The following is a 24,315-nucleotide window of genomic DNA, read 5'->3' on the forward strand; positions in this document are numbered from 1 at the left end:
AAAAAAACCTTTAGGATGACTACAGAGTCCACAAGCATGAAACATTCAGATATATTACACACTTGCACAAGGGCCCGACTGCAAAATCAGGCACCCTGAAAGAAAAACTTCCACTAAACACACTGGATTTGAGAAAAGAACTTATTAAAAAAAAACAGACAAATGAACCGAAAAGTACTTGCAAATACTTAACATTCACTATATACAGACACGTGGCTTGCCGGGCTGTCACCATGTTGATGAAAACGGGTTTTGAGGGGGATATACAGCGAGAGCCCAGCTGTCCAAGCATCGTACATGCAGTGGAGTTTCCTGGCGGGGGGGAGGGAGGTTTAAGGGTTAAAATGCCTATAGACAGCAGTGTCGGACATCACTAGAAGCTACAGTCATACACTTGGAGTATATTAACTTGGTTTTCCTCTTGAAGAAAACCCCCAAACTTAAAAAAACAAACAAAAATAACGTTTTTTTCAAGGAGGGAGCACCTCGGACTAACACTGACGAAAAGAAAAAGTACAGAGAAATATATCATTTATGTACAGATGCACATTCTTTACACTTCAGTCCATCCTGCTGCTAATGCTAATGTAGAGCCGACTGCACATGGGGGATGTCCACAGATGTGTAGATGTAGATGCTGCATGGGCCGCTACTGAACGCCATATTGGAGAGGTATAACTGCAGCTCAAAATGACAAAGTCAACAACAGCAGGAGGTTTATCCTTGAGTAAAATATTCCCTATTAGCTGAAAGACGCCCCATTTCTGAAATGTTTGTCACTTAAAAAAAAATGCAGGTTTCATCCTAAAATGCTTCATCTTTGATTAGTTTGGGGATTCTCAATAGAGTAAATAGTAATATTTTTATTTCATAAGGTTATTACAAAGGCTAACCAAATACTGTTCTGTTTTGCTATTTATTATCTTAAAATTACAAGAAAATACCCTACAGTTCTTTACTCCCTTCTTTAACCAAAGCTTATGCACACTGACTTAATTGCACAAAAATATTCGCAAAATTTCTGTATGGTTAAAGTTATGTTAATGTCTCTACAAAACAGATAAGATAGAGGAAGAATCCACATCTAAATTGATAAGGAGTTGGGCCTGATCGTTTGAGGCATGTCGTAACCCACTTTTGTCCAAATAATCCTTGCTTGTGCGGTTTCAATTAGATTATACTTACTGAGGACAGCCTAGCCATAGCCAATCAAGAAGCAAACTGACTGAAGGAGGAAGCAAAACAAACACAGCCATGATAAGCATAAAGTTAGATAATGTAAGAAATGGAGGAGCAACTTCTTGATTTGTGATGCAACATGAGTGATTATGCAACATGTACTATGACAACACAACTGACAAGAGATGGTTTACTCAAAACTGCCGTTGGATTGCACAAGTTTTGAAGTTTGAATGTGAAGAGTCTGGTTGTTGGTGACTCAATCTGCCAATGTTCGGTATTCTGTGTTGGCCATCTCATTGCACACCACATACTATGAGAACAAATTTTTTGTTTTTCCCTTGACTGTCTCCACATTTGTTTTATCCCCTAGCGTTTGATCATGCCAGGTGTTTAGAATTTGCATAATAAATTTGCTCCGACAAGTAGCAAGTGTAGCGTGGCGGTCGGAATAGTCTAGTGTGGTGCTTGTCAACTGGTAGGTAGAGATTTAAAAGGGACCCAAGCACTATTCGCACAAGATTAGTATTACCTGTGGACTTCTAAAAATTAGTGAATTACCCCCTAAGTTTTTTTTAAGTTTGGAGCTACACATTTGCACAGAATAAGTGTAGTCTGGAACCTAAAAGAACTGACATTTCTCAGGGAAAACATGAAGGTGCAGCATGGCTGCAGCAATGAAAACAGTGGCTTTTTATTTTTTAAAGTTCATACAAAAAAAGGCAAATTCGTGCATATCATGTTCTGCAGGGGAGGTCTTCATGTGTTCTATACATGGCCTTCTGTTATATATGTATGTATATATTTTAAGCATTTTTAGATCTGCAGCAAGCTGTCCATCAAAAATAAACTAGAGCAAAATCTTCCCTTGAAATTTGCACATGCCTCCTGTTAATGTTTGAGAGAAGCGAAACATCTTGTGGTGAACATTAACCTCTCCTGTCTTTTGTTTTGTTTTTTTCAGTTGATTCTGTGGATATGATTTTGTACTCCTTTAATTTGGGATCACTACCAACGACCTTCCTTGCAAAGATCAGCTGTTGTAGTCTGATCACTGACACATTACCAAACGTAAATGGTGTTAGATACGAACTGTACGGCTAAATACGACCGACATAAGATCAAGCACTTGTAAAGAGAAGCTGTAGGAGGAAGAGCACAAGGGCTGTGCAAGTTGAGAGAGCAGAGGTGTGCACTTTTGAGATTTGAACAGTGGAGTTTTAAGTAAGTATTGTGAATTCATTTCTGAACGTAAGATGAAACTGGTGGAAAAGCACTATCAATAAGCTATATGTCAAAACTTTAAAAAAGTTTTTTACAGCCTCTGTTGTTCCTCCTTGATCATAAAAAGCCACACAGACCATACAAACACAAATACCAGCCTAAATTACAGAAATGCCAATTTGCACGGTATTAGTATTACCTATGGAGATATGTGTGAGCTGAAACATGGTTCAAAATTTTTCCTGGAATTTTAACTCCCCAAGCTATAGACATGGCTGATTCACATGGGATAAAAACAAACAAACAAAAAAGACGTGATTACCAGCCATTCCCAAAGGTCCCTAGGTAATACTAATCCCATGCGAATAGGGCTTTAGTGCTATCTGAGTGGGTTGCAAATGTGCGACTACAAAAAATCCATAAGGCGCTTTTTAAACATGTTTGATTTGCTCTGTTTTGTAGTTCTGTCATGTTTTGTCCCATCTGAGGTGCAAACATCAGATAAATCTGGCTGGTTGAAAAATGCCAGTAATCTAGTCATGGTTTCTCAGGTGATGAGTCCTGAGACTAAGCCAGTTTAGAACCATTGGTGTAGTGTGTGAACTATAATGTTAAAAAAAATTGGTTGAAACTGTCTTAACATTTGTGAGCTTTTCAAATTAGTTAAAGGCTACACACTAGACAATACTTCAAGTTTCTAAAACTGTCACATAAATGTTTGCATTTTTTGGACAAGTGATCAAGCTGGCAAGGAGTGAGGGTTTTGCAAAACAGATTCATACTTTCTCAAGTGATTCTGTGACACTGGTGACCAAACAACAGCTTAAAAATTAACGCATGCTTGAGAGTGATATGAATGTTTAATCATGGATAAACCTCCTGTCATCATAGACTTGGATTCATTATGACCTATGGTTGAACCTCTTCAATATGACGCCTGTGTAGACACGTGTCAGAAACCTGAAAGTGTCATCTACATGTACAGATCTCTATGGAAACATCCATCCAGCCAGGGAGTGATGGGAGTCGGCCATGTCTGATAGGCCTCTCTTCCTCTTCTTCCTCTCAGTAAACAACAGAGTTGGTGTGCCGGGCCCGTGTGTTCAGAAACGGCCAAAAAAAAACAACAAAAATCAGTGCAATGTAGGCAGACGACAACAAACAAATAAGACTTTACAGCTTTTAGAGAGAAACACACATGGAATGAAACGTTCTTGTAAACTCGTCCGGCTTTCTTCTTCTTAAACTCTGCTGTTAATAAATACACTCGCTGTACCTGTACCATGGGAACGTTTCTGGGCTTCCACGTCAAAGAGCTACAGGTACTCGTTTTATAGTTTTATCATAAAAACCTACTCAGCTAAAATGGTGTGAAATGTAAAAATGATGGCGCTAGCACATAGTTATTTGTCTATAAATAGTTTTAAAATAAATATACCTGTATCACATTGTCTGTAGGATATTTTCTGTCACATCTACGCTGGCCGCCGCTGGAGGAGTCTCCTGCGTTTACACTGCATTACAACTGCTTCTTGTACTTGTTTCTTTCCAAAAAATCACTTATCTTCTGTGGTTACAGCTTCTCTTCAGCAGGTGAGAAGTCGGACTCCTCCAGCAGCTCCAATGTTTTCCTCTCTGATAAGTTCAACTAATGTTGGCAAATCCTCATCAGCTCGACTCAAAACTCAACACGGTGCAAAATCAAGACCTTAAAAAGACATTCCCTTATCTCGATCAAACAAATTCTTGATTAAAAAAAACTTCCTTCAGCTTTCCAGGAGCTGCAGAGCTCCTGAACCAATCAGAAACAAAAATACATACAGGGCACATCAACGGGGACACCATAAATAAGGGTTATATAAGGAAACGGGGAGGATGATACTGCCACTCTTAAGGCGCTGCTCGCCCCGCAGCGTCAACTCCTCTCGTCCTCTCTCCTCTCCGCTCGTGCCTGGCAGCATCGCACCGTCCAAAGGGCTCGGGAGAAGAGATGAGGTGGAGGGGGCAGAAAGCAGTGGAGGAGGTACAGTAATGAAGTCTGAACTTGTAGAGTAGTAGTAGTAGTAATAGTAGTAAAGTTGGTGGTTAGGGGGCAGAGTCAGAGGCGGGGTGAAGGTGTGGTGTCGCCCCGTAACAGCATGCGAGTCCCGGCTGATTTTTTTTCAGTCTTTTTGATCGGTGAAGGAGAGATGGTCCAAAAAAGCAAGCGCTCCCGAGAACAGCATCGCTCTGATATGAACGCCATGTGAGAGGGGGGGCGGGGGGAGGGGGATCCTTTAAAACTTCCTTCCACACAGCTACTCCCCTCCCGCTCCTCTGCCCCCTCCGTCCTCCTCTTCTTTTTCCTCTACACCAGCTGGTAGCCCGAGCCAGATGTCTGGTCGTACTCTATTGTGTACTGCGTGGTCCAGTCCACCGTCACGGGCCGCATCAGACCGCAGCAGCGGATCTCGAAGAAATCTATGAGGTTCCTGAAGCAACCATGGCTGAAAGAAACACAAAGACCAATAAGACCTGGGCAAAACCGTGGTGATACCTTAAAGATACCCTTTCATCTTTACTTTTTAGAGTTTTACAGACAAGGTTACAAAAGAATAAATAGCGACATGCCCCTCCAGAGACTGGCTGTGTCTGAAATCACCTCTATACTGCACTAAAAAGGGATACAACATGTATTGCCCCCCACAGTAAAGTGAGAATGACTGTACCCTATTAAGGTTGTGCAGTGTCCATAAAAGGTATTCACTCTCTTGGATGTTTTACGCTTTAATTGATTTTATAAATCAATCATGGTCAATAAAACGGGGCTTTACTCCGCACATTTTTTTTTTTTTTTTTACAAAACTTCATCTTAAAAGTCAAACTGAAAACAGATTTCCCTGCATGTCAATTGAATAAAAATATGTAATATAAAATAAGTGACTACAAGCCTTGCAGGGCCGGCCACTGAGAAGCATCCCCACAGCATGATGCTGCCACCACCGTGCTTCACAGTGGGGATGGTGTGTTTGTGGTGATGTGCAGTGTTTGGTATCCACCAAACAGAGCGTCTTGTCTGATGGCCAAAAAGCACCACTCTGGTCTTGTCAGGTAAAAGAACTTTCTTCCACTTGACCATGGAGTCTCCCACATGCCTTTTGGCAAACTCTTGTCGAGATTCAATAGGAGTTTTCTACAACAGAGGCTTTCTCTTTGCCAATCTCCCATAAAGCTTTGACTGGTGAAGATCCCGGGCAACAGTCGTTGTATGCAATAAGTTTGTGAGGATGGCCTAATCGAGGCAGATTTAAAACATGTGCCTTAGTACTTCCATGTCTTGATGATGGATTTAACTGAACTCTGTGGGGTATCAATACCTTGGAAAATTGTTTTGCATCCATCCTCTGACTTTTACTTTTCAATAACATTTTCTCCAGAAATACTGATTAACCAGTGACTGAACCTTCCAGATACAGGTTTCTTTATACTACAATCACTTGTGACACATTCACTCCACTCAGGTGATCCCGGTTTCACTAATAGTGAGACTACTTGCAACAAAAGGCTGGAACTCTGTTGAATTAGGTCAGTCACTTTAAACGTGGTGAATATTTATGCAGTCACTTATTTCACTTATCTATTAAGTTGATATTACTTTGTAGAAATCTGTTTTGACATGGACATTATAGGGTTTTATTTTTTGTAATATCTTTAGTTAAAATGACAACTTAAATTGACCATGATAGATGTATAAAATCAGTTGTTAGTTAGATGTTATTTCATATCAACATAATGAGGTTAAAAGAAGATAACTGTGTTCTTTTTAAGTTCAAAATACTGTCACAGATTAGGTTGATGGAGGGAGATGCAAGATACAACCAATTGCCTGGTTGGTGCAGAGGTTTAATTTTTGTTGACCAGAATTTTGATTTGGTTAAACAATAAACCTGGTATTTTCTTGAAAGGAAATACCATTAATCATAATCCAATTACTACTATAAACAAGTACATTCTTCAGCAGTGCCTTGGAGACTTCTCAGAACAATTATTAAACCTGAGCAACAAAAAGAACAACACTATAGGTAAAAAAAAACAGATTATGTTTTTTTTTGTTTAATTAGTGAACCAATCCTTTAAATTTCTCCAAGACCAGCCAATAGTTAGAGACTTGGATCTGTGTGGTAAACAAACCACAGGAGAAAACTCACTTGAAGGGGCTTTCGATGGATGTGGCTGTGACTTTAAAGTGCTTGTATCTCCGGGCATTCATCCTCTCGTTGGTGGTGATTCCAAGAGCCGCGATCTGAGAGACATGATAACAAAGTGTTTGAAATACTAATTACAATCCGAGCAATGCAGCGATCAACAAGTTCAATTGCAGATCAAAGCTTGCAACTAAATGTCACACTGTGACTTTAAAACTGGATTACAGACCTGGTAGAGCTGACACATGATGAGCACAGCCACCCACATGAAGTGGAAAACGCTGTTTAGAAACATCCAGAACATCCAAGGAGAGCAGGAGGCGATCTGGGTCAGATAGAGCCAGAAACCGTCCTTAGCGTAACTGGTGGCACAGTGGATCCTCCAGTCTGAGGGGGACAGAGAAAAACGAAGGTAATAAACTGAATAAACAGGATTAATTAAGTCAAAAACAAGGAAAAAAGGTGTGTACTCACAGGAGATGCAGCCGTACATCATCCAGCAGATCATGCAGAGCAGGAAGAATAGATAGCCCATGAAGTAACGGTGATTTCCACTTCCTGTGCAGGAGAAACAAACGACCAGGTCCCATTGTGATCATCTTAGTTAGTCACTTAACAAACTTAGTTAAGTTGTTACTTAGTTATCACAGAACAATCGAGGGAAGGAAAGATCAAATGACGGTGTGCTAACATCTTCAAATCATATCAGACTCAAATGGACATATAATTCTTAATGGATGAATTAAAACTTTTAATCAGCACTTTTTAAAAATACATCCTACAAAAGGAATATCTGCAACAAACTGGTGTTAAGCTGAAGTCATGCTGGATGGAAAAACACAAGCATCTGCAGAGCAACATGACTCACAAGCATCAAACACCTGTGCAACAGAGCTACTGTTTAATATACTAATACATCTAGATGACTGCAAATTAAGTAGCTTAACATCAGTAGAGATAAGGGAGTAACTGCTGGTAGCATAGACATGTAGTTGGATGTGATGCAAGTCTTCAAAGATTCTACTTGGACTAGCTGTGTAGAAAAAAGGTGACTCTCATTCCTTATGAGCTATCTAGGCTGGTTTCAGACCTTTTCCTCAAGTTACCAAGTGTTTACACATGCGCTGTTTGTCAAAACATGCGACAAAGGAACAGCCTGCCATTGGTTGTCACAGTCCATGTGATATCCATTTTGGGAAAATATTATGGTGGCTAATGCTAAGCTAGCAGCAGAGACAATCAAAAATGCATTAAAAATGGATAAAGAAGATGCTCAAAATTGGAGTAACTGATGTGGATTTGATCTTTAAAGACCCTGGAAAGTCACCCAAGTTCTAGGCTTGGCTAGAAAAGCTACCATAAGGGCTATGAAGGCATGGAGAGTGTCATTAGAAAGGCAAAACAGAGGGCTTCCAGTGGAAAAAGGCAAGATGGCGACAATTCGTTGTTTGAAAGTTTAACTTTTTATAACCTGTGTACCTTCCAGTTGTATACGAAAACGTCACCTAGAGAGAGGTAAACTGAGTGACCATGAGAGTCAGTGCTATGGAAATGATGCATCCTCTCTGCAGCAGTGTGAACTGGTAGACATTCAGAATATTGCAAAGCAGCCTGTAGCAAGCAGCTGCAAGTTATAACTCTGCAAATCCTAGGTCTTAACAAAAGATTCTAATCTAGTCTAGTAAAAACTGCTAGAAAATCTCAGAAAGTCAGGAGGCTGGGTTAATGGCCATTTATAACAGAGGTCATGAGGAAGGCTAATGCCAATCAGAGCAAGCTTTTGCCCTCAGGCTGTTGTTTCAGGGCTCCTGTGAGGAAGACAAAAAGATCCCAGGTCTCATTTATTCACAGTGCATTTCATCTTACTACTATAATTGGCAGCGTGTCTGTGGTCTGTCTCAATTTGCACGCCACATCATCGCTCCAATTGACCTTGATATCTCTCGGACTTCTTGGGTGTACTGGTGCCATAACAAAATCAAAAAAATGTACAGATTTTCTACAAAATCCAAACTGTTGTGCCCTTTGCTTCAGTTTGCCGTCCTTGCCAACCCCATTCCCCATTATGTCACTTCCCCAGTATAACACATACACTCTCTTCGCCACAATGCTGAAGAGGAGACAGTCTTCACTCTCAAACACACACTTACAGATAGAAACTACTGCACATTGGGCTCATGACTCTGGTTTTTCTTTATAATTAAGAGACAAAGTGACAGAGATGGAAAACAAGTGGACTTTGTTGAAACACATGTACATGGAAACTTCTTTGGCATGCCTGGATGTGATATTAGAGTGTCTCCATGAACCCTGATTAAAGTAAGCTCTCTTTAAAGCACTTCTCCATGTTCATGATGAACAAGATAATACAGGATATGTATGAACTGTTGGTCTTAGAACTCGCAGCTTATTTGCTGCTATTAGTCGGTTGTAGTTGGTGATGGTGTTGTGCTGCATTACCATGTTTGAACTGACTTTTTACAACAAACCTTTGACTGAATCTTGAAATGTGTTGCTTAAGATTTTAAAAACTCTAGAGGGACTCTATAAGTCTTCTCCTGGCCTCTGGATTTAGTGGTAAAGAAGCTTGTTGTTTTTTTTGTCCAGAGGGTTTCCACACTTGTAAAGGTTCTTCCTGACCAGATGAACCCCTCTGCATTTCTTCCTTCCCCCTGACTATCTCTGGTCTGCTTCACACATCCAATCAGACACAACAGTGAACAGATACAAACACATACACACTCATTTCCTTCACAACTTCTTTTTTCAGCTGCTTCCTGCATCGTCCATTTCTGCTATCTAAGGAAACAGCTCTAACCCTGTTGTAATTCTGTTTCATTTTTAACAGCACAACCTGAGAGAGTGTTCATCAATCACAGGAACTAGAATATTTTGAGGAGAAGCCCTCAGACAGGAACGGAAAGTTGATCCGAGCACCAGCTTCATCATTTATCATCATTTTTTTAGGTCTGCGTGTGTTTGACATACCGACACAGTTCCCCACCCAGGGACAGTGGTGGTCGAATTTTGCGATGCAGCGGTTGCAAACTGCACAGTGTTTGGACCTGATGGGCTTCCGTATCTGCAGGAAAAGTTGCATTATTATTACCTTTATCTTCAGTATCCACTATCAGATTCTTGAATGAAATAGAGATGTCTGAATTTACCAAGCAGGTGCTGCAGAATATGCTCAGATCCAGGCTGCCTGTCTCTGCCAGCTCCACAATCGTCTGCAGGGAGGAAACAAGAAACAAAAAGAGGATTTAAAAAAAAGAGCAGACATAGACATGGCATAAAAATGAACCAACAACAGATAAACTCATCTTGCCAAGGTCTATTTGGCACGGACACAATAGACCTACTGACAGTGCACAGGCTGAGGCTGGTGCTTCCAGCTGAGTGAACATACTGCCTGATTTACAATCACTGAATCCAAAGAGATTACATTATTCTGAATTTACTGCAAACTACTTTTATTTTATGTTTGGCTTTTATCCAATGAGCACAAATAACATTTTCACTCTTTGTGTCTTCGTCATTCTTCCTCGACTGCTAATCTGTTTGCAAACAAACTTAACGGAAAACAATCCTAAACAAACCATTCAGAGGAAAACAAGAGGTTGGAGAGGAGAGGAAAGCTTTGAAGCCTTTGATCAGCTGTGGCAGCCCAGCTTTAACAGTAGTGAGTGCTGCACTGTGCTAACAATGCAGGTTAAATTTAGCTCCCCATCAATCAGAGAGGCTGGTTAAGAAGGACAGCCTCTTTTGTGCTCCATTTAAGTGTGATAATGAGGGACTGAGAGGAGAGAGGGACAGCGACAGCAGGCAGCGGGCCAGAGAAACAACCAGAAACGATCTCTGTAGTGAATTCTGAGCAGCTTTTTCATCGTAAACTGGAAGTTTGTGCATGTATGCTGTCAGGATACAAAGAGGGAAAGGGTTCATATTAGAAGAAAATATGTCCCACAAACACCTGTTTGGGCAGTAAATCTTTACCTTTTTCTTCTGCTCTTCTGATGCTTTGATAATTCCCGGGTCAGACTTCCAGGATTTTCCAAAGTTGTAGAACAAAGCCAACGTGTTTATCAGGAAGGGAACATGGACGGTGGCAAAGGGAAGATGTGCAGTGTTGTTAAGGAAAACGTAAACAACTAGATTTCAGTCAAACCCCTCTGAACCACACTACTGGTAACAAGAAGGCTGAAGACAAACGTGCTGTTTCACCTAATGTGTTTGAAGAGGACAGAGAGCTCAAACTGATGCGTGAGATGTAAACTGAAAACATGGACACAGTGATGATGCTGACAATTCTGAGATTTAAAAAGGACATAATAAACATGAATAACTGATGGTTAAAACAGATGTGGCCAGGTGACTCATGACCAATGACAAGTCATGAACACAGTGTCTGTGCCCAATTTCATCAACATTTTCCTCCGTACACAAATATAATAGCCCTGGTGTTTCACTTTGATTAGTATCTGTATTAATTAGTGACTTTCAGCCAAATGCTTTGCAGATGTTGTCATTACAGCAGCTGTTGAAAACAGCTAGACCCCTCTACCACACATGTGCCACCTGAATCACATGTCCATATTGCATGGATTTTTAAACGGATCCCTGCACATTAACAGATATTAACCTTATTGGAGTAAATTTCTAAATTGTGTATCCCGGTTGAGGTATTTGAAAGATTTGTCTGTAATCAACTGAAGGAGTTTTAAGATACAAATAACATTTCATCTTTATTTCAGTCTGGTTTAGGAAAATGGCACAGCACTATCATAGCAGCTCTTAAGGTTTCAGACAACTTAATCCAAGCTTTAGACTGTTGGAAATACTGTGCTGCTCTTTTAATTGACTTGTCAAAGGCATCTGACACCATAGACCATGGCTTGTTGATAAATGTCCTCCAGCATATTGGAATATAAAACAAAGCAGCATTTGGGTTTGCCTGATAATAAACAATGTGTCCATGTGGTCTAATGTCAGCATTCACTGTGCGACTTTAACATTTATGACACAAGACCAAAACTGCGGCCCGACAGTTGTGTATGGCTCGAGTTCTCTCACTGATGAGTAAAATCAGGACGGACCAGGCTCAGACCTGGGATTACAACTTTTTCTGCATCTACTAAAAAAAAAGAAAAAGTGTGACTCTTTCCCCTTCTGACACACGAATAAACTCTAGACTTTTTAAAAAGAAAATGCAGGAGATGTTAGAAACATTTAGCCCACGACAGAGTCAGTCTTTAATTTATTAACGAGCGCTAGTAAAGCATGCCATTCTTATCGCCTAATCCAAATATATGATTGTTTTCATTTTCTGCGATCTAGAAATCCATGAATCAATAATAAACAAATCAATCAATCATAAATCAAAGATCAGACAGTGTAGAGAGATCAAGGAGGGCTCAAAACACTGAGACATCAGCTCTAGACATGCCCTCAAATGGGTAGCTCGGTTGTGGTTGAAAAGCAAATTCCCTGCCGTGCTGGGCTACCGTGCTGAGTCCATCCAAGTCAAGCCAAGCTGCGCCATGTAATGAAAAAGCCCCAATGGAGGCCTCTAAAGACGTACCTCAAGGTTCGGTCTTGGGACTTATTTTACATTTACATTGATAATCTATGTCATTTCCTGACAAATGCCTCATATCACTTTTTTTTGCAGATGACACCGTTATTTATTGTTTGTTTGACATCAATTAAACAGGCTTTTGTGTTTTTAGTCTGCTTTGAGTGTTATCCAATCTCATCTTCAGAAACTTAAATTGGTTTTAAATGCTGATAAAACCACACTCATGATATTTTCTAACACAAGTGAGTTAGAGGATACATCCCATCAATTTGAACTACCCAAGGTAGACCCTACAGAGCTACTTTCAAACTAAACTTAGCAAAAACGAAAGGAAATTTGTGTTTTCTTACTTTTTTTTTGCTAAATTTATCTCCAGCCTAATGCAACTTAAAGTTTAAGGGCCTGTTTCACACCTGCCCTTTTGTGTGCTGGCAGCACTCATTTTAAATATAAAACCACTGCAGCCCACCATTGTGGCACTTACAATCTTTAGCTGAAAAAAAGTTGGAACAGTCGACAGCTGCCGAGCCAGCAAGGACATAAAACATAGCTGTAGAAGACGTGGGCTATCATAAACAAGTCAAACAACTACATACTTATGGGGAAATACACTTATTTGGCTGGGTTAATATGAACTGTGTTCATTTCATTGCATGTTCCATATGCTGTAAGCTATAATAATGTAAATCACCATAAGTACTGCTGCTCCTACGTCATATATATAACTATAGACGTCTGCTTCACAGTGAATGTTCTACAAGGCAATTCTGTAAATTTAAAAGGCCATGTTTTCCAGGTTCTCATTCTGACATCAAAATAAGACATTATTCCCTCTATACCAGGGATCTAGTCTGCTTCTTTGTGCTTCTCTCCAATTGTATCCACTGCTTTCCTGCCACCACTTTTCTCCAACAACTGCTGTGATGTAACCATGACGTCTACTTCAAATTGGTCTGTTGTTACCAAGGATTCATGAAGCATGCTGAACTCCTGGTTGTCTGAATCAATTTGTGAGGCTTTCTTCTACTAAATCCAATTTGCCAAAATTTTAGGAAAAACAGACTCTTGAAAACACTTCAGAGACTAAAAAACACAAAAACTTTAATCCAGGGAGGCTCTGTCCCAGTCTAACGAATGTTTGTTAGATCTTTCAGGAAGGAGTTACTCATGTCTGCCGCCTCAACCAACGAAAGTGGATTAACTGCTTTATCAACTGCTGTACACTAAACATGTAAAAGCACTTCAATTACATCACTCAGTCAGACTTTCTCATGATAGTAATGTGACTAACAGGCAGACTGTGACGCAAACCGCAGCAGAGCATCCCAGACTGACACGGCCAAAGAGGGATCATTCACAATAGCTCATCATGACTTCCTTTCATGAATAAACACAACACACATACAGCTGTGAGCGGCCCTGTGAAGACTGATGATTAGCGTTTCAGTCACGCAGGTGTGCATGAGTCACATGAAACAGACAGAACGCCAGCCAAATGACAATGAGACACCCAGTTGGTTTAACTCTCCTCACTGATGTGTGGCTGAAAATATGAAGAGAGAATCATCGCTGTGGCTCAGAATCACGGTAATACAGAGAAACAAGCTACAACATTTAAGCTCTACAGAAGCTGGAAACATGCCAACAACTCTGCATAATCGTGAACGAAGCTTAAAGATTTTGTTGATCAATGTAGAAGATGAGCTTATCATTTCTTATTTTTGACTTGTGTCTGTGGTGACCACTATGTGGAGCTTCAGCACCAGCACTGAATTTAAACAGAAACAGAGATATTGATTTAAACTGTTGGTTTAAGTCTTATTAGTCTTAACAGCATAGGGAAACTATTCAAATAACCAAAATCGGACAAGTTTGCGCTAAACTTCACTTTTGAGATGTTTAAATATTGATACATCTGCTTTAATTGAGAATCCTTCCCCTTACATTCCTGATAAGAAGGAAGTCTACAAAAGTACGGACAGTTTCATGTATTTTTGATGTGTTTCTGTCAATAATGGTATAATTTGGGATGCGAAGGGCAAGAAACTCATTATGTCAGTGTTAGGAGAAGTCTGTTCAGCACTGCTGTCTGGTAACCGACAGCAGTGGTTCTCAACTGGTCCGGCCTCAGGACCCACCAGTCACCCACCATATGATCGATCGACACCCAAGTTTCCAAAATATTTTTTATCAACACATGTTTAATTAATTGATTATGTTGTAGTTTGGAGCATGATTGGACCAAAACACCTGATATATGGACGAACTGACAAATTTTATACCCTCTTTCCCCATCATTATGTGTACATTTTTTTTCTGGAGATCTTGAGAAATTACTTCATTATGCCATTTATTGCAAGACAAGGAGATAAATTAGTTGAAATATAAATCAAACATTCAAGTTTAAACAATTTCACAGTATAATAGGGTATAATAAAAGGTACTGATGCATGTCCAATAAGGACTTCAGGACTATTGCCACCTTTTTGTTTTTCCAGACACCTAGTCGCGGCCTACTGGAAACTGCTCCGCACCCTTTCTTTGGGTCCCAACCCACCAGTAGAGAGTCACAGACCTACAGAGACAGAGGAGCGTCTAACAGCCTTAGTCTGCTATTTACTCCTCTCTTGGGTTTTTGTCTCTGATGGATCGTGCAGAAGTATAATGCAGAACCGTCTCCTCATCGGTTCGTGCATCAAAAATAACTTTCTTTCTTTCACTTAAAAAATAAAACTACTTCAGACATATAGGTAGTGAGTGAGGCTGTCAATTTTTCCTAAGTATGCAGCAGGAAAAAGAAAAGTTTTCATGATTGCTCTGAAAGTGTTTAATGCTTCAAATACACAACAAGAGTAAAAATAAACTAGCCCTGACTTATTCAAATTATCCAGCTTCATTTTTTTTTGAGACATTCACCAGCTGGAAAGGCATTTAGGAGCCGAAACTACAGAGGTGCAAAATGATCCAAGTCTGGAGGAGACAAAAGGTGCCGTCACAGCTCCACTCTTTGTCATTTGATCTGATTTGAACCGCAGGCCTGAGGAGGAGAATGAGCTCACAAAGACAGAAAGTGGGTCAGAACTGGTGGATGAAATGTTTTCACCTGGAAGGCAAAATGCTGCACCGCAAAGACGTACTGACAACTGTGATCTCGCATATCTCCCTCAACACTCCTGAAGAATTTTGTTTATGTTATTCAATAAAAAAGGTCAACAAAAAGGGAAAAGAGTCTCTTTTCATTTTGACCAGACAATCGGCTCAGGACTCTTCAAACCAGATGTTTGAATCTTTGACAGAAATGAAAGGTTTTAACTTCTCATCCTCAAATCCAACTTCAATAAATGTTCTCTCTCACTGCTGGCCTCGTACAAAGTGTGGACCTCGGCAGCAACCCATGCAGGGCCTCAGTCCATGGTTTATGTAACCGTGTGCTGAAGGGTCAGACAGAGAAGTCTGAAACTAAAGATTACAAAGCAGAACATTAGATAAAGTCAAAATAATTCTCAACTTCTGCATCTCTCCTCACAGCTTTAAATCATTGGAATCTAAATTAATGCAACTTTTTAAGACATATCCAGAAGATCAGGTAAAGAAAATGCAGATATACATGTGTTTCTAATCACTACTGTCAATATCAGAACCAGGTACATTAAGATCAACAAGAGGTAGAACTTATTTCTCGGCCTCTGCCATTACAAAGAAGAAATGGAAGCATGTGATGCCGTTATTTAATAAGTTTAAGTAACATTTCAAAGAAGAGGCTTAAAATTTAATCAAATTTGCCTCTTATGTTTGTCTCAATAACTGTGGAGGGACGGTGAAATGTACTACTGTAAACAGATCTGACTGCTTTGTTTTCAACTCTTATCTTGGTCACAGTTTAGAAAGGGTAAAATTAATAGATAAAATGACCGAGTAACAGTTTTAAATGTATAGTACTGGAATTACAACAAAAAGAGGAGATTAATTGTGATTAATTATAGAAAATCTGAGATGAAAGGAATTAAGACATCACCTTTATAATATGTTTAATCTAATTTCATTCCTCTATAAGTCTGATCATCCTACTTTCTAACAATTATACATTTTTAAAGAACCTCACACTATGGAAAAAAAGGTTTCAAATCTCAAACAGGATTAACACTATTGCATAGTCTCAATGCTGAGGCTACACTACAGTGGCTAGGCCATCATAAGCTCTACACACTTGTGCAATGGTCTGTCTGCATCGCTCTGCAATACTCCACGCTAAATACTAATGGCAGTGTGATTTCTTTGCTGGTTACAATGTTATTTGGCAGAGGCCTTTGTCCAAAGTGATGCACATTCAAGAGTAAGTACAACACAAGCAAAGATCTAGACAAGAAGAAACAACATCAGTGCATCCATATGGACGCAGGTGCTGCAATGCAGTGTTAAAGGCAATGCACGGTGTATAAACTTTTTTTTTTTTTTTTTTTAAATAAACATCAATGAAATGACCAACAATAAATAGCTACTTTCACACTGCCTCTCTTTTCCGCCTTTGTTCCGCAACACCGCTTTGTATAAAAGCGACCGTTCCGAAATGGGGGGGTCGATCTTGCCCCACCTCTGATCCGGATCGAGAGGTAGTATCAGCGCTGTAACAGACTTTTCCACAACGAGTGTGAAAGGAAGTCACGGCATTCTGCAGCAGCGAGTGTGTGCTGCTGTCTCCATAAACGGGAGATTTAAAAACCAGCGCGGTTTAATCGAGCGGCATTTCATCGGAGAAAACAACAGGGGGATAAAACAAAGAATAATGTGGATTAACTGGAGAGACTGCGAGGTTAGCGAGCTGATCACACTCTGTACAGGAGAGAAGAGAGCAGACACATCTCTGCTCACAGCAGCGTCTGAAAAGTTCCATGATGTGTTCAAGTGAGCTCGGTACTCTGAAGTTTCCGACCTCTGACGTAAATATGTGCGCTGTGACACTGCTTAAAGTCGGACCTCCAACTCAGAAACATGGAATAAAAAAAGTCTTTTGGATCAAATCGATCAAAATGAATGTTCATGTTATTTTCCCCGTATTTCATTTAGAAAATACAAAGTTTTGAAACAAGAAATCCAGAGGTTTGAGTTTTATTGAAAGCAGCAGCTCGGGCAGCAGCTGCTATCTGATTACGGGACCTCAGGCAAAGAAAAGAGTCAACCTCATAGCAAGACAATTCATACTGATGAAGAATATGCACTATGCAACCTCAAAGAGCACCTAAAGCCATAGATGGGAACTCTAACTCAGTGGACAACTTCACTCATGGTGAAACTGTGTCTCACATCAAAACATCAGTCCCCCAGTAACATGAGCACAGGCAGCATCCAAATATAACTAAAAGAATATAAAGCACATCTAAACACTCTGCCCAAGAGCATGATGGGGATCTTCACCCATACATCCCCCCAGATTTGAAACTGCAGTGGGCAGAGCTTGCATCAACTGACTCTTTTCAGAGTTGAACTAACAGTGGCGGATGAACTTCTGTCAAATAACTCCAACACTGACAGCCATTTCACACAGAATGGAGTTAAAATTATACTTTTGGGAGTTGAAATCACTGGCAATATAACTTACATCACCAATTTCTGGTTCTTCCAAATTCTGTGCTTGTTTGTTTACAGAAAACCATGGCACCTGAAACCGAGGTACAGTATTACGTTGGAGTTGGAGATGATAAGTATTGAGCAGCAGTAACATTTTTGAAGAAGTGCAGGTCAGACTACATGTAGGGCTTCAACATAAAGGCATAAATCCAGCTTAAGAGTAAGAGAAAACACTTTTTTTCTTGCAGTAAATAGATGAATTATGACTGTGTGAAATGCTCATGAACTTCAGTATATTGGATTTCTATATAGCCTTATTTTTGTTTATTGTGTCCTGTAACAATCAATGTTTTGATTATTAATGTGGATTTTACTCTCTCTTCACCTCTTTAACTGGTTGGAAAAATAAATGTGTACATTAAAAAACTGGCTTGTTTCATTTGGACATATTGTGATCCTGACTTGGGTGGTAATTCTGCCTGTGGTCAGCAGCATTAACAGTCTCCCTTGTTAAGTTAGAAGTAAATATATTATGAACTTCCACTTAAAACAAGCCCACAGAGCTCCTGATGTTGAAATCGCTTCATTTGCATAAATAAATTCAAATCATTTTTATGCCACGAGGCAGCTGGACAAGAACAACTGTCATTCTGAGTGAGTTTACATCAGATAGCATGAGTCTGCATGTCTACAGGAGAGAAACTCTCTCTGTGCTGTCAGCAGCATGAAACATCATGTCTCTCAAAGAAACACAGACAGGAAAGGCTGGAAAGAGATCTACAGCAGACATCCAGGCTTTATGACTGACTTGATAGCTGCAGGTCAAAAAGTTAGCCTGAAAGGACTTGTTTTTCAGTAGCAAATGAGGCAGCTTTCAAAGGATGAAAACATCTACCACAAAAGAGGATTTAATTTTAACTTGGCTTATAAAAGGTCTAGAGCAGTTGCATCATTTTAGGATAATCCTTCTGTAACTTTTATGTTGCCTGGACACAAAAAAACTCTAATAAACAAGCTCAAAACAAACCTCCAGCTTGGCAATATGAACCACAAATCATATCTAGATGATTTGGCCGAATTGCAACATATGATACTCATCTCAATATTTTTTTTTGTGCAGAAATAACAAACGGTTGTCACAGTACTGGAAATATAAACTTTTGAAACCAGTTTGATACCACAGTAAGAAAAATAGAAGTCCTAAACACCTAATACTGGACAAATTTTCATTTTTTATCATAAAAAATTGAAGGAAAAGTCTTGAACACTGTCTAAATTGTAAAAAAATAAACATTGGCATCTTTTCCATATATTGACAATGTCAACATTTTCAAGGAATGGAGATTGTTTGGCAGAAATACAAAAGGATGAGATATTTTTAATAGAAGTAGCATAAGGGGTGTAGTGCTTGAGTTATAAAGTTGAAAGGTCATTAATTCATCTATTGTATCAGTCTTACAGTGCTTTATAAACAGATTTCTAGTCCTCACAGCTGTAACTATCATAATACAGTTTAACCATGTTTACACTTCTTAAGCAAGCTAATTAACTTTATCCTGATTTCAACATGGAGTTCAACACTGGAATAATAATGCTTCAAAGTTTGGGACACTTTATAAGGTCGATCTGAACAGATAAGGAGGATAACTGTTCTGCAGCAGAAGAGACCAGTGTACGGAGCTGCCTGGCCATTCCAAAGTCAAGGCTAAAAACCACTGGGGCTTTTCCATTGCATTGAGCGGCTTGGCTCTACTTGGTTTGACTTGACACGGCAGTCAGCACAACAGGGGACTCCACCCCAACCAAGCTACCCGTTTGGGTCACAGTTAGAGCTGTTGATGTAGCATTTGGGTTGACAACTTTAATAGCCGAGCTTCAATAAGCATTGTTTTGTTCCACAAGAAGAAGAAACACTGTTTGGTTTGGCTGTCCTGCCTGTCCATGCTGTTGTCCTTAGGTATTTGAAAGTCTGGTGCAGCATTAACAACTTAAACATGTCTGTGAGGCTTCTCGAATTATGATGAACCGCTATGACATCACCATGGTGCGCTTGGAGGTGGGACGGGCCTCCAGTATGGGACCATTCTGGTCGTTGCTTGGCACAGCCTGGTGCAGCCAAAATAATGAGGGAGAAGTAAATCAGCACAGCTTGGTTAGGTTAGGCACAGCCAAAAGCCATTGTAGAAAAGCCTCAAAGTTGACCAAGCATTGTCCATTTCAACCTCTCAACTTTGGAACGGCCTGTCTGAGGATATAAGGCGTGCAGAACCACTGGCTTTAACTTGATATGATAGAATAATGTTACAGAACCAAGAAAAGTCAACATTTAAAATATCATTACTTTAATGGGTTTTGAATAATGCCGAACTTGGTATCAATCTCCGTTCCCTTGCTTAGAGACCACGTGTTTTACAATGTTACAATGTTACAATGTCATTTAGCAGACGCTTTTCTCCAAAGCGACGTACATTTGAGAGCAAGAACAACACAAGCAATGATCTAGACAAGAAGAAACAACATCAGTAAGTGCCATCAAGTGCTTCAGGTCCAATTGGACGCAAGTGCTGCCGTGTAGAGTTTAAGGCAGAGTACCTAAAATATACGTTGTTTATGTAGTTGTTTTAAACTGAGAAAACCTGTTTTAAACTGAGAAAACCTCCATTATTTTATTGATTTGCTTTATCAAAGTTCAGAAACTCAGCTCTCATGTCATATATATATTTTTTTTTAAAGGGAGGGGAGAACTATCTAAGGTGTACAGTGGGTGGAACTGATGAGAAGCAGTTCCAAATGTTACTAGCATAAAATATTTGTGCAATTAAAACAACAAGCAGATGTTTGTCTGCAATTTTTGATCATTAAGAACAATTAATTGCCCATTATCATGTGTTGAGGACTTCTATTTTTGTTGCTGTGTTATCAAAGAGGCATCAGTATCAATGAATTAACTCCAGGGCACTCTCCTCAAATAAATAAAATGCCTTTATTTTCACTGCATTGCCATAAAGCCCTTACCTTACCTGAAGGTCTAGGAGACCATATAGTGAAAATTAAAGCATCCTAATTGTTTGAAGAGAGCACCTTAGAGTTTTACGTTTCTGGTCAATTCAACAACTTCATGAAACCCATGCCAAAAGCCCTTCAAACACGTCAGTTGAGTCCAGGAGTTTTTGCGTTATTATTTGCTTTTTACAACTAATAAAAAGCTTTAATGAAATAAAATGGTAAGTCCCCATGTAGTGTAAACATTTAGTTTATCTTGTGGGCTATAAGCAATCCTTTTACTGAGCTATAGGCCTGCCATCTACTTTTTATCAACATCAACTAAAATTAAACCAATGTAAATAATACTCTTGCGCATGTATTTAATCTGAAAGTATATTGATATATCTTAAAAACTCGATATACTGCCAAGCCCTACTTCTGTATCTTATCTACATGACTGACAAGTGCCCAGTTTTCTTCTTCAATACACTCAGGTCAAAGACATCTTTTCTCTCCCTCTCCCATTAAAGGAGCAATGAGGCACAAAATTAAATGCCCTCCACAAACAAGACCCCCCCCTCACCTCCTGCAATTAGCAGCAGAGGAGAAACAGTAAAGCAATTCTTCCATGAACAAAAACACATAAGGGGAGCCCCGCTGAGGCCAACAGAACCTCTTCAGAGTCCTCTGGATGCATTTAACCCCTGCAGCTGTTACACACTAAACTCCCTGTGCACCATTCATAATCATAAAGAGGAAAAACCTTCCCACCTTTTTGCTTTTACATCAATCTATACAAGATCCTGGGATGTTTGGAAACTCAGCCTTGAGTTGGTCTACCTTAATTTCAACAAACTTTTCTGCTTTTTACATCAACTTTTTCCAGTGTATCAAATTTAATCCACAATGACTGGCCTGTAACGCAATCTCACTGATGTTTAGACCTGCCAACACAAGTGCTTTCCCGGGTGATCCGTCTTCTCAAAGAAAAAAGCATCAGCTGTCAGAACCTATTATACAAGCCAACATTACACAGACATCCTCTCTGCTTGAAGACCAGACTTTGACAAATCTACAAACAGGCTGAGGAGATCCATAAAAGCTCTTGGCTGATGATGTATGACTCTCCTTATGCCAAGACTAAATTGTCGATTTCAAACAGCATTTGACACAACTGCAAAGCTTTGAATTGATGTCTCTTTCTTCCAGTAGACAGTGACTGCCAGCTCTTGAAGCTCTGGCATACTTCACGTACAAGTGGATTATGAGAGGATTAGAAAAGAGGAGGTGGACAGAAGAGCCCGTCTATCACTGAGAGGTTGGAAAACCTCGGAGGGCTCGACTAAACTCAGGGCTAAATGTTGCATGCAACAAAAGAGCATAGGTCCGCATTCTTGTGCAGTGAAATCCTCACTTCTTTTTTTAAAGTGTGCATCTGCAACAGTGCAGTAACGAAGCTCTGCCATCACTACACCTTAATATGTTGTTGACATGTTGTAACATGTTAATTCCATAATGGAATATTATATGTGTTATTTCACAGGGTGTCATGGTGCTGCAGAAGCATGAGAGAGCATGGTACAGCAGGAGTCGTATACCTTAGCAGAGCCTGGCTAGCTTTTAATCTAAAAGCTCTGGCAATCTGTTGCTACCTGGGTGGTCATGTGTCCTGCAGAGACACGAGTACCAGACATGTACATTTTAAGGCTGGCTACATGTTTACTAGAAAAGCACTCAGAGAGCACAGACCTCTGCCATTAGCCCTATCTCCCAATAGTGAAGAATCCTTTAAAAAATTCCTGGATCTGTCCCCATGTGCCCCCCACCACAGCATTCGCCGATTATTCCCTCCCCCAGTGGGGTGGAAACATGGTGAGGCAAAGCACTGGCTTTGCTACGGGTGGACTGTCATGGTGGAAGCATTGCCTGCCAGTGCCAACAGATGCACTGACAGTCTCACCCATAGTCTCACCGGACGACTGGAAGCAGAGGGTGAATATTCCTCTATTCCTCCCATCATTGTGAGTATTCTCGCTACAATTAGCTGTCTTTCTCTCTGTTATGCTCCGACTCGTCTCCTCGACCGGGCGTGCATCTTTCAAACTCTATAAACTCCAAAACTTTGAATAGAAACATACCCAAAAACTGCTGCTGGGATTAAAGTTACTCATGTCCGCCATCTCCTGGTGTAAAGTAGTAACAGTGCAGACCTCCGCCATTAGCCCTATCTCCCAATAGTTAAGAATCGTTTAAAAATTTCTTGGATCCAGACAGTGATTCGGATCAGTCCCAAAATCGAATCAGTTCTTCTTTGTACCATTTCTGACATTTCCTGAAAATTTCATCAAAACCCGTCCACAACTTTTAGAGTTATGTTGCTAACAAACAAACAAAAAAAAAAACAAATAACTAGCCATCCTCTCTGTTTACCTCACAACCAATCCAGGCATCCCAGACCACCCTAGGCAATCTGACCTATTGGGTATCAAGCTGTTTTCAGTAAGCACTAAGATGCATCTATATAAAGCATAATGATTACCACTTAGAAACAAAATGCAAAGAACTGATATGAATCCCTGTGAATCCATGCTTAAGTGCGTGGTGTCAGTATCAGTATTTATCTTCTCCTGATTGAGAATATGTCTGATATTTAAAACTTGTTAAAGATTTGAAAATCGACTAATATGCTGCCAGCCAAAATCCCAGTGAGTAAAACAGATCGTCACCTCAGAAAATAAAGTGTAAATGCACCAGTCTGAGTCAGAAAAGGATATCGTTCCAGAACCAGTAAAACCAGGTGGTGTACATCCAGAACTTAGTGGCCAGGTAGATCCCCAGAGGGAGAGCACTGTGCATGGAGTGGTCGAAGAAAGCCCTGAAAAGAGAGAAAGAAAGAAGGGTTTGAGTTACAGCAGCAATTCTTTAAACAGTCATCTGTCAAGTCTTCTGTCTTGTCCCATTTCTCATTAGCTTCAACCTTGGGTGCTGTAAAAGGTATTAATTACCATCAACACACCAAAAGTTGCAGCACCTAAGAGGGTTTCTTGATGCTGAAAATGTCCAGTTTTACAGTGGGAATACATGTTTATAAACTGAAGAAACCATATTTTATGACCCTAACCAGCCATTTAAACTCAACAAGGCTAACATCTTTACTTCTGTAATAAAATAGTGCAACTCTTTTGGCTCTTATTTTTGCTGTTTTGTGGAACTAGAATCACTTTAAATTTTTCTTTAGCTGGCATAACTTCTACTACAGAGACTGCTCTGCTCAGGTCCTCTGTGTTTACTACACTGACATTATTCTTGCAGATGTAAAACCAGTTCACTGTGGCACATACGGACAATTCTGAGTGTTTGATCTGAATCTTAGAGTCTAGCAGCAGGAAAATAAACCAACAGTTGGAGCCTTTAAATCTACTATTGTTATGCTAACTAGCAGGTATGTAAAGAATGCAACACTAAATATGAAGGTAACACACTGGGTAATGTGTGTTATTGTAGTCTGGAGCTGACAGATAGTGAGGGGTAAAACAAACTACAGCAGCAAGACCAGATGGCTGTAGTAACACTGTGTACAGTCTCTGTGTGTGTGTGTAG

General features: G+C 39.9%; 1 protein-coding gene across 1 annotated transcript in view; it reads right to left on the reverse strand.

The window, feature by feature from the left end:
- Positions 1 to 91: 91 nt before the first annotated feature.
- The window catches only part of zdhhc17 (zinc finger DHHC-type palmitoyltransferase 17), a 51,257-nt gene continuing 27,033 nt past the window's right edge, over positions 92 to 24,315 (reverse strand). Inside the window, exons 10-17 of the mRNA XM_041781143.1 lie at positions 23,490 to 23,590; positions 10,584 to 10,708; positions 9,755 to 9,817; positions 9,576 to 9,669; positions 7,062 to 7,145; positions 6,817 to 6,974; positions 6,591 to 6,685; positions 92 to 4,889 (exon numbers count right to left, since the gene is read on the reverse strand). Coding sequence (XP_041637077.1) covers positions 4,751 to 4,889; positions 6,591 to 6,685; positions 6,817 to 6,974; positions 7,062 to 7,145; positions 9,576 to 9,669; positions 9,755 to 9,817; positions 10,584 to 10,708; positions 23,490 to 23,590 — 859 coding nt within the window. The 3' untranslated portion in view covers positions 92 to 4,750. The remainder of the gene's footprint in view (positions 4,890 to 6,590; positions 6,686 to 6,816; positions 6,975 to 7,061; positions 7,146 to 9,575; positions 9,670 to 9,754; positions 9,818 to 10,583; positions 10,709 to 23,489; positions 23,591 to 24,315) is intronic.

This window comes from Cheilinus undulatus, linkage group 23 (genome assembly GCF_018320785.1).
Source record: "Cheilinus undulatus linkage group 23, ASM1832078v1, whole genome shotgun sequence".
Classification (NCBI taxonomy): Eukaryota; Metazoa; Chordata; class Actinopteri; order Labriformes; family Labridae; genus Cheilinus; species Cheilinus undulatus.